We start from the raw sequence: 12,213 nt of genomic DNA, 5'->3' as shown, positions 1-12,213 counted from the left end.
GATTTAGGGTTACAACCCACCCATGATTTAGATCCTAAATTTACAGCAACCTTAACTAATCCATGGGAAGCATTGTGCCTAGATCTTTTAAAAAAACAACAGATACAGTGGGAAGTAAAGCAAGCAAAACCTATACAATCAAGGATGACTAATTCTAAATTTGCCACTTTTAGATTACCCTGAAAACATTTGATAGTAGTTTCAGAATCTGTCTCAATTGTAATCTGGCCAGCATAATTTTTTAGGCTAGCCATTCAAGGCACCAACTGAGTGCAAGAGTTTCAGCCGTAGATGGGGAAATTTCGATTTTTTCCTTGCAGAAATATTTCGAGTACATACCATAATCTAATTTCCCCTTTTTTCAATGACAGAGACCCCATCCCTTCTTTATGCTATACCTTAAAGTTGTTTTATCTGATAACTTTAATACAACAATTTCAGAACTTATGTCAATGTATACACGATATGTGTGCTTCATGTATTTAGTTTTAATTCCAGGATGTAGTTAATGGCAAAGCAAAAGCCTAATAAGTATGAATTTACATAGCAAAGTTCTCTGTGCATCAGTAGCAGCAAAATTAGATCTATAGACAACTAATGTTATACCTTGTAAAGGAACCTGCTAGATTTCAAATGACATCGTATATTCTTTTCCCAATGAAACAAAAGTAGTTATCTTGAAAATATGTAAACTCGCAGAACCCATGATATCTGGTTATTGCTCTATACACTATCTACATGAAGAATTATGTATCACCAATAACTAATGGTTGCAATCAATAGAAAAACTGCATTTCATTCCTGCAGTAACAGTTATAAAGACTACAAAGAAATAAAAAAGAAAGTTCCTCTGATGCTATATGCTATATGCTATATGCTATATGCTATATGACAGTACAAAAAGTGAGACCACAATGTAAGCAACCTTACAAGTCAAAATTCATCATCAATTTTCAAAAAGATTTAACAACTATCAAGTGAATTTAGTAAACACATAACCTTAGGCATAACCCTAGTATGTCAAAAACAATGTAAGCAAACTATAGTACAAAAAGTGATGCCACAATGTAAGCAACCTTGCAAGTGAAAATTTCCTCAACAAAATTTTAAAAGATTTAACAACTATCAAGTGAATTTAACAATGACCTGAATTTAAGCATAACTCTCATGCTTCATTTTCATTCTCTTCTTAGAATGTTCACCGGACCTATCTTCACTTCTCTCTTCAACGCCTTCGTTCTTCTTCTTCTTCTTCTTCTTCTTTTGCTCCATCTTCACCTCTTCAGGATTCAATTTATTCTCACTCCCCAATTCGTATCTCTTTTTCGACCTAATTTCTATATCCCGAGAACCAACTAGTCCTCCATTTTCATCCTCAACAACACCATTGCTTATCTTTTTTTCTATCTCCTTCACTTGTTCTTGTCCCTTCACATTCTCACTCGCCGCTTCGTGTTTCTTTTTTGACCTAATTTCTATCTCCTGAGGATTACCTATCCCTAAATTCTCATCCTTCACACCATTACTTATCTTTTTTTCAATCTCTTCACATTGTTTTTGTTCCTTTGCATTCTCACCTTCTACATTCTTATCCTTCTTTTTCTCCTTTTTTTGTTTTCTCTGCTTCATCTCTCCTTCATGGAATCCATGACCAGATTCAATTTCATTTTGTTCCTTCTTAGGTATTTTTCCAAACTCGTTTTCGGATTTCAAATCAACACTCGTAACAGAATTTCCAACAACTCTGCCAGTGTCATCTGTTGTATGGCTTTTGCGACTCTTCCTATGAGAGCGCAACGGTTTAAGATCCTTGTGGAAGTGGTTGAGCTCGGTGAAAGCTTCGGAAGCACGGCGGAGATATGCATTGATGACATTTGAAGCACCGTTGTCGGCGGAGACAAATTTGGAGAGAATTTTGGTAGCTTTTGAAAGTGATATCTCTTTGGATGAATCACAAGTTCCAGAAATTGTTTTCATCTTTCTCACCTTTCACCTTCACACACAGGAAAGAAAGAAAAGTAAAAACCTGGTGGACTATGGCGGCGGTCTTCCCGGACGACTCTACGTTTTCCGGCCAGATTTGGCTATTCTTGGAAGTGAGTTGAATGCGACTTTAATACAAACCGTTTCGGATACAGTAAGGGTTTTAATTTGTAAAATTGTTTAAAATAAAATAAAATTGAGTTTAGGGAATGATTATGGTAATGATGATGGGCCTCTTTAAAAGAATGTGGTTTTGTGGACTGGGCTTGGAATCAATTTCATCTTTTTTCTTTTTCTTTTTTTTTTTTCTTTTCCATCTCGTTATACTTATTCTTTTTTTTTTCAATTTATCTTTGTGTTTTGGCAAAATTTAAAAAGCACTTTTTCATTCTCTTCTAACTTTTCAAATGATAAAGAGTTGAGATTTTACGATTCTTTAATAGAATAAATTCATAAAACAGGATTAAAAGGTAATATTCTTAAAACAGAGAAGGAAAGAAAATATCGAATTGAAGACAAAATTGAAATTAAATATCTCTTATAAAACATTTAGTTGGCATACCATCTTATAAATACTATTAGTGTATATTATTTTTATTATGTAGAACTTCCTTATTTTTCAAATTCATACCAACAAACTTTTATTATTGTATCATCATCTTCAACAATATTTCTTATACATTTCTTTTCTACATGTTTTGGAGATATTATTTTTCTATTATGCTAAATATATTATCACTAGTTTGTCGATTATTATAAACCAACAAAAGATTCAATTGTAAATTTGATTTCACATGCACTTTGTTTCCTTTTGCGGTAAGAAAAAAATTTCATTACTGGATTAGTTGTATATTACACCATATGATTGTACATTAATATTCAAATTTTCCCATATCATGATATTTAATTAATTGAGGTCACTAATTTATTCCTTAAAATTTAGAATAAAGATGTGATATCCGAATATGTTATAAGTTTTGTTATTTCATCCGTTATTTTAATAATTCATTTGAGTTATTATTTTGTAAATATAATAATTCAAAAACTCACTAAATATCATGTATAAATTGTTAGTACCACTTTATTGTAGTTCAAATTCTGATTCTTTGTTATAACAAAATTGTTGCGATGTCTTAAGGTCAGAGAATTGCCATAAACAAGGTGCGTTTTATATATTTACAAAATTATTTTAGGCAAAAAATCGAATTAAACATAGATATAGATATATATATATATATATATATATATATATATATATATATATATATATATATATTTACTTAATATATATATATATATATATATATATATATATATATATATTAACTTAGAGAAATATATGATATATTAAGTCATTTTAACCAAATCTACTTAAATATGATAAGATTTATTATTTTGAATGACACGTAACCGACCTGACCTATACAATTTTTTATAATTTAAACTAAATAACCATTAAAATATATTAGCATTTAATACTTAATTAAAACAAAACAAAAAAGCAAATTCTAAATAGAGAACATTGTAAGTTTCATAATACATTTTTTGGGATCGATAGTATATTTACAACCATACTTACAATAAAGGCATATGTTGCACATTAATTCATTTAACGTATTAGTTTAAGTCTATTTATCTTCCCACTACTCACATTCAAGAATAGGAATAGATTAGATCGCTGAATTAGAGCATAATATGGGCCAAACGTTGATTAACGTAAATATATACTTTTACATGAACTAATAAATAAATATGAATAATATTCTTTTTATTTATAAATAATAAATATTTTTTTTACATGAACTAATAACTTTTTGTTGCTATTATTATTATTTTTATATTAGATTTATACTAGTATTTTCATCTATCACAATATAGATGTCCATACACTATTAATTTTTCTACACCAAACCTAATTTACCACCTTCCTATGACTATTGTTAACTTAGTCGGCATAATTATTCTCGTGGTCTCTTAACTTAATTTCATGCAGCATGCTACATGAAATTTCTATGTTTTCTAATTCTATATTCACAAAATTTAGTGATAGAATTAAAGATATATTTCACCTATTTCTTCACTAAAGTTCTATAATTTATTTCGATGTAATCTTTTATTTAATTTTAAGTAATAATTTAATCTTTTATTTATTAAAATTGTTAACAATGAAAAGAGGAAGAAAGAGGAAGAAGAGAAACAACCACTCTAGGGTTTCATAATATATAATAAACGAAACTGAAGTTAATAGGGTTACAATGAGTATATATATATAGAAAAATAAAAAATATCTAAAATACCCTTACTACTAATATATAATAATGGAGCATCGAGAGTTTGTCAGCTAAAAAACGAAAACGTTTAATGGAATGCATCTTTGTGAACAAATCAGCAATCTGTAAAGAAGAAGAGACAAATGGTAGAGTAATAGTTCCATGCTGAAGATGATGACAAGTAAGATGACAAACAATCTCAATGTGTTTGGTGCGTTCATGAAAGACCGAGTTGTGAGCAATTTGAATAGCACTCTTGTTATCGCAGTGCATCGGCGTTGGCTCAGAAAGAGAGATACCCATATCAGGCAAAAGCCAACGCAACCAAATTATTTCAGCGGTAGTGGATGCTATAGCACGATACTCAGCTTCTGTAGAAGAGCGAGAGACAATGTCTTGTTTCTTACTCTTCCAAGAAATAAGAGAGTCTCCAAGAAAGATACAAAACCCTGTGGTGGATTTACGATCACTGGTATCACCAGCCCAATCAGCATCAGAATAAGCTCGTCACTCCAATGAGGATGACGAATTGAGTTCATCGAAGATAACGAAGAATCTCTGCCCAATGTACTGTAGTGGGAGAGACAACAAATTGACTAACAACATGAACATCATAAGCAATGTCAGGTCTGGTAATCTTAAGATACACTAAGTTGCCAACCAAAGTACGATACAAAGTCGAATCTGGTAAAGGAACACCATCCGAGGGAGCATATTTTACATTCAACTCAAGAGGAGTATCTGCTGCTCTAGTATCAGAAAGACGAGCCTGATCAAAAATGCTGGCAATGTACTTGGATTGAGAAAGAAGGTATCCTCTAGGAGAGTAGGCAACTTCAATCCCCAAGAAATAGCGAAGAGTTCCCAAGTCCTTCATCTCAAATTGTTTGGCTAACTGCAATTTCAACTCATTGATTCCACTAACATCATCACCTGTAATAATCATATCATCAACATATAGAGAAAGTATAATGCGACCATGAGTGGTGGACCTTATAAACAATGCAGAATCATGTTCACTAGAGCGAAAACCAAGAGAAGTGATCACAGTAGAGAATTTCTCAAACCAAGCTCGAGGAGCCCGTTTAAGACCATATAGAGCCTTTTTTAACTTACATACTTTCCCTGGATCATGAGAAACTCCTTGTGGAGGGACCATATAGACTTCTTCATGAAGCTCACCATTTAAAAAGGCATTTTTGACATCCATTTGGGAAATATGTCATTGACGAATAGATGCAACTGCAATAAGAGTACGAATAGTGGTCATCTTGGCTACATGAGCATAAGTTTCTTCATAATCCATACCATATTGTTGAGAGAAACCCTTAGCAACAAGACGTGCTTTGTAGTGCTCAACTGACCCATCAGACTTAGTTTTGATCTTGTATACCCAACGAGACCCAATAGCACGTTTTCCAGGAGGAAGAGGTACTAATTCCCAAGTGTTGGTTTTGTGCAATGCAAATAGTTCTTCTGTCATAACCTGCTGCCAAAGAGGATCAAGAACAACCTCTTTATAAGAAGATGGCTCAGACAAACTATGAATAGAGGTTAAGAAAGAAGCAAACGAAGTTGAGTAAGTTGAATAGACAAAATCAGGTAACTGAGTAGACTTACGTTGACGAGAAGGGTAACGGGGAGGATCAACAATCGCAGGAGGTGGTTGGACAACCGAGGGGACAAGAGGGATGTCATCATGTGGAGTAATAAAATTTGTCCTGCAATTCTCAACATTACAATCACTAGAAGCGCTATCATTAGGATCAAACAGATCAATATGGGTTAGTTCATAACTCTTAGTAATCTGAGAATCAGAGAAAACAGAGTAAAAAAGGATGTGCTCAAGAAAAACAACATTACGAGATACATAAAGTTTTCTTGCATGAGGATCATAACAACGATAATCATTTTGACCATCCCTATAACCAAGAAAAACACACATGGCTGAACGAGAAGACAACTTACTGCGCTCTACTTGAGGGCGAAGAACAAAACAAGTAGAACCAAAAACTTTCAAAGAATAGTAATCAGGGGTAGAAGCATACAATTTTTCAAAGGGAGACAAACCTGATATGATAGAGGATGGAATTCTATTAATAGCATGAACAGCAGTAAGAACTGCTTCTCCCCAAAACTCACTAGTAACTGAAGCGGACAACAAAAGGGAATGAGCAGTCTCTATAATGTGACGATGTTTCCTTTCAGCAACTCCATTTTTTTGAGGAGTATCAGTACAAGATATTTGGTGGCAGGTGCCATCATAAGCAAGTAATTCAGAAAATTTATTAGAGGTATATTCACCACCTAAATCATAACGAAAACACTTTATAACAGAATTATGTTGAGTTTTGACCATTGCACGAAATATATGATAAATGTCAAAAAATTCAGACCGATTTTTCGTAAGATAAACCCAACAATAACGAGTGTAATCATCAATAAATGAAACATAATATCTAGATCTACCTTTGGTGAGAACCGGTGATGGACCCCAAACATCATAGTGAACTAAATCAAAAGGCGCATATGAAACGGAAACACTTTTACTAAACGGTAAAGCTGGAAATTTAGCAAGTTTACAACCACAGCAATCTGAGATATCACAGAGTTGTAACTTTCCTAAGGCTCCAGTAGAAGCCAAATATTTTAATCTAGAAGCAGAAACATGTCCAAGGCGAGAATGCCATAAATAAAAACTAGAAAATAAGGAATTCAAGCGAAAACTAGATAATAAGTCAGCAGTAGTTGTTGAGGCTGGTTAACGGTGGGATTACCATTATCCTTTTTGTGGTGACGAATCTTGTATGTGTTTCTAAAAAAACGTTTTTTGAAATAATGTGCCATTGCTCAAATCCGTAGTCAATCCTATTTACCATAGGAGCAGTTGACAATTGAATTGAATTTTTCCCATTATTTTCAGAGTATGAAAAGAAGTCCAGAATTCAAGTTGTTTAAGATATATTGCCGTTGAGTTTCTCGACCTTTTGACTTATGATAGGATTCGTCTGCTTTAAGGGGGCAAGGCAAGGGGTATACGGGAATTAAAAAAAGAAAGTCTGAAAGAATTAAAATAATTCGTAAAATAAAATAAATTTTTTAATTAAATAAATTTAAAGCGGTAGTTGTGTATAATTGACCGTATTTTGCTGTTATTCTTCTTCTTTTATAAATGACCACTAAATTCTCAACGGTGAAACATTAATGGGGTAGTGTATTTTATTTTCATTCTTTTATTTTTTAATTAGCCACTAACTTTTCAACTGACGCATGTACAAAGTCATGTAGTATAAGTTTTAATGAATTCAAGCGAAAACTAGATAATAAGTCAGCAGTAGTTGTGGAGGTTGCAGTATCTGGGAGTCGCATGTCATCCAAAATATAAAGTCCCGTTTGTCTATGACCTGTCACAATCAGCCTCCCGGAATGTGGATCCTGCACACAACAAGAAGTGGAAGAAAACATAACCGAAATCACATATTTGACTAACAGAAGCAAGACTCAAAGTAAGATTAGGAATATAATAAACATTAGAAAGAGACAAGTTAGGTGTGGAGACAGAACCAATGCCTGCTAGTGGCATAGGAGTGCCATCAACAGTCATAACCGACACAGACGAGGCAGGTTTCATAGACACAAAAGATTTATCATCGTATGTCATATGATGAGATGCTCTAGAATCAAGAATCCATATGGAATGAGATATACCTGACATACCAGAGGAGTTCAAACCTTTAGAAGAGGTGGCAGACATGACATGTGATTGAGTGGCAAGAAGTCTTTGAAGCTGTTCTGCAATATTAGATATTTGGGAAGCAGTCTCAGATGAGTATACAAAACCAAAACTAGAGCCAATGGTAGGAGGAGCAGAAGCAACAACATTGGACGATAGCCCCCTAAAATTCTTCTTATGTGCTCTCCCCAATTTCGGACAACGTGCTTTCCAATGACCTTTTTCTTTGCAGAATGCACATTCATCATTACCAAGCCTAACTCTCCCTTGAGATGTTTTTTTTTTTGAAAAGGAGCAACAAAAACAAATGGAGGAGTTGAGAGAATTTCCTTATCTAACACACCAGAATGAGTCTTAAGTCTGATTTCTTCTGCCAACAATTCACTAACTATTGATTTAACATTAGGAAGGGGGGAACGATGCAAAATACCCCCACGAATGCCCTCAAAATCATCATGAAGAGCCATTAGAAACCAAACCAGACATCGCTCCTCTCTTTGATCAATGTATGCTTTGACAGCTTTCAACTCAGGTAATTCCATAAGAGCCAATTGATCCCACATATTAGTCATTGCCGAATAGAATTCCTGAGTGGTCATATTGCTCTGCTTAAGGGCTCTAATATCACTTTCCAACTGATAACGTTTTGCAAAGTTAGATTGAACATACAAACGTTTCAAGTGATCTCAAATCTCTTTAGCAGTATCATATTTTGCTAGTTGTACTCCTATAGACAACTCAACAGAATTATTAATCCAAGTAATAATTTTTGAATTACTAACATTCCATGTTTTCAGATCTTTTGCATATTGAGTTTCATCCTTTTTATCTGTAGGCTTAACAGAAGTTCCATCAACAAAACCCCACATATCTTTTCCAATCAAATTTTTTTTTCATCACATAACTCCAATAAGAGTAATTTTGTCCATTGAGGTGAACACTAACAGCTTGAAGAGAATCATCCTTAACACCAGCCATAACAAATAATGACAGAAAAATACGACAAACACAATCACTGAGACAAAATAAATTAGGGATAACCTAGTGTTGTGCGAGCACGATTTCTCCCTCTCCAGACGTTTTTTCTCCGATCCGACCATTGAAGACGAAGACCTAAATGTTGCGAACCTGTTGTCCAAAAATCAGCCCGATCCAACGGTTAACGAATGTGCAATCGATGTTTTTCTGAGACTGATTTAACAAAATCGGGAATATGGTTACTCTTCTCTTTTCTCTTTTGGTGGTTGTCTTTCCTATCAAAATAGTCTTTCTCTTCTCTACGGTAGATCCCAAAATCAACCAAAGCTCTGATACCATGTTAACAATGAAAAGAGGAAGAAAGAGGAAGAAGAGAAACAACCACTCTAGGGTTTCATAACAAATAATGAACCAAACTGAAGTTAATAGGGTTACAATGAATATATATATAGGAAAATAGAAAATATCTAAAATACTTTTACTACTAATATATAATAATATTATCTAATAAAAATATCAATAATATTATCATTTTATTAAATTAAATTAATAAGATAATATTGGTAATATTTTAAGATATAAAGGATTAAATTGTTATTTAAAGTTAAATAACAGACTAAATCGAACAGAAAAAAAAAATACTGAAGTGTTATATGAAATTAAATTAGAGGGCCGCGAGAGCAATTATGCATAACTTAATTTTATTCTTTTGTAAAAAGTCATACCTCTTAATTTCTATGTTTTTTAATTCTATATTCACAAAATTTAGTGATGGAATTAAAGATATATTTCACCTATTTCTTCAATAAAGTTCTATAATTTATTTCACTCTCACTTTTTGGTTGAGCTTTTTTCCTCTTCATATTGCTGCAATTTTCCTCCACTGTGCAAGTGTATTTGTGCATTCTTTTATAAAAAGAACTCAAGGGAGATAAGTGTAATTTTTTAATTAATAATTTTTACAATTTTAAATTTAGTGATTTACATCGCTTGTACTTTGAGTTTGAATCCATCAATAGTGTTGTTGAATGCAAAAGTGTAGTTTTTTTTTTCTTTTCAATAACTGTTTTCTGTTTTAAATCAATCAATATAGTGAATACTTTTTATCATTTTAGTTACAATAAATTGGTATTCAGAGCTTTAGGTTCCCCAAGGAAAATATGTGTGAGAGTGTAAACAGTGCGTGAAATTGTGAGAAGATTGTAACAAGATGACATATTCATTGTATAAATTTTTAAAATTAAGCTTTTCAAAAACAAAAAGTAATAATTTTGAAAATTAATTATTACTAAAAGTACAGAAGGAATTTGGTGATTGCAATATTTATGAAGTTAACTCAAACTTGGGAGACATGTTAGGGTAAAATAGAATTATGGTAGAATATATTCTTTATATAAATTTCTAAAGTTAAGCTTTTTGAAAATAGATGAATAAATTTAGTTAGGTTGGATTTCATAAATGATTTTTTTATAATAAAATGTTATTCTATGACAAATAATATTCTTTTGAAAAATATATTTTGTATCATTTTTTGTTAGAAAATATGATATAAGCTAACGTGCTATATTAAGATTGAATTCGAAAGAAAAAATATTGCGCAAGAATAATAGATTACCTTCCATGACACTGATGTATTAAAATATGAGTATATATTCTATATATATACATTTGGAAAATCTATTATAAATTCGATCCATATAAATAATTGAAAATTGAAAAGTTATTGATAACTATTTACATTCCATATGAATAATAATAATAATAATAATAATAATAATAATAATAATAATAATAATAATAATAATAATAATAATAATAACAACAACAACTGAGGAAATTGGAGAGGACTTGTGAATTTCTAAATTTAGAATAACCATGGATATATGTTTAAATAGATATATAAATTAAATATATGTTTGTTTTGATACGAAGTCTCATATTAGAATTTTAAATAACCAATTTTTGATGATTATAATAAATATTACATACAAATTTAATTGCAAAATTTTAATTTGATTCTTTACAAAAATTGAAATTTTTTAAGAGTTAGCAAAACCACTAACCCTATGTATCAACCACAATAGTATCAATTTGGAGAGATTATAAATAATTTTAGTGAATAAAATGGATTTTAAATATAAACCTTAAAAACATGTAAAACTATATTTAAACATGACTAATGAATCAAAATTAAGTAATAATGGATCAAAAAGTTTTGTACTAAATCTCTAATCATAAGATAGGTGAATTATATTTAATTAATTGGCAAATGTATATTTTTCACTCGAGAGATTCTTGTTCAAAATATCCCTTTGTTTTTTGAATAAAGAGCATACCTTAATTAAATAGTAAAAATTTGGGATTGATTGTAAAGATTTTCTCAAATAGAATAAATATAAACTAAGTGTTCACTAAAACAGAAAACCAAAATAAATTTTTTAAAAATTGAATAATAACAAAAAGATTTCACCAAATCATGAAAGTAGTAATAATTATAATTATAATCACAATTGTAATAATATATAATACAATATAAGATCCGAGACAAACATAAAAACTACCAAAACTAAGAAATAATTCTTATATCAACACTATTGTGCTTGATTTAAGAATTATTTTTGAAATTAGCTATTCTATTCTAATATAATAATTTTCTTAAAATTCAAAAGTCATCACTAGAATGCAAATTAACCTACGTCATAATTACTAAATTACCATAGAGGAGTAGCTTACTATAATAACTAATAGGGCAAGAAAAAATGCCAAAATATAAAATGAACTAGCAAACATTAAGAACAACAAAAGGAGGACGAATGGCATTATCACCAATGCTGGATCTAAATCAGCAGCTTGGCTTGTCTCTAATGTCACTTGAAAATAATTCTCATGATCATCTTCACTCTCACTCTGCAAAAAAAAAAAAAAATATTAAATAAGAATATTTTAATTTAAACCTAATAAAGATTTAGTGTTTTTTATTCATATTAATAAAAAAAAAAAGTTATTTCATGTATCATTATAATAATGCTATGTTATTTGGACACAATACATTATAATCTAATGTTTTTATGATCATCATAATCATAATTCAAAGCAGAGAAAACATTAATAAAAAATTTAACTTAGTAAAATCAAATCAAAACTCATCTATAGAAATAAAATAAAATAGAAAACTATTTTTATCTCCATCATGTTTCTTAAAAACTACACATTGAAGTTATAATTTTGATTGAAAAAAAAAAGATTTTT

General features: G+C 30.9%; 1 protein-coding gene across 1 annotated transcript; it reads right to left on the bottom strand.

The window, feature by feature from the left end:
• Positions 1–917: 917 nt before the first annotated feature.
• Positions 918–2,160, bottom strand: LOC101504677 (uncharacterized). The gene has a single exon (XM_004513633.4). It carries the CDS (start codon positions 1,975–1,977, stop codon positions 1,153–1,155), a length of 825 nt encoding a protein of 274 aa, XP_004513690.1. The 5' UTR covers positions 1,978–2,160; the 3' UTR covers positions 918–1,152.
• Positions 2,161–12,213: the final 10,053 nt, after the last annotated feature.

The sequence above is a fragment of the Cicer arietinum genome, chromosome 8, assembly GCF_000331145.2.
Source record: "Cicer arietinum cultivar CDC Frontier isolate Library 1 chromosome 8, Cicar.CDCFrontier_v2.0, whole genome shotgun sequence".
NCBI classification, from domain to species: Eukaryota; Viridiplantae; Streptophyta; class Magnoliopsida; order Fabales; family Fabaceae; genus Cicer; species Cicer arietinum.
Note: the sequence above shows the minus strand (reverse complement) of the source record. Positions and strands in the feature narration are given on the sequence as shown.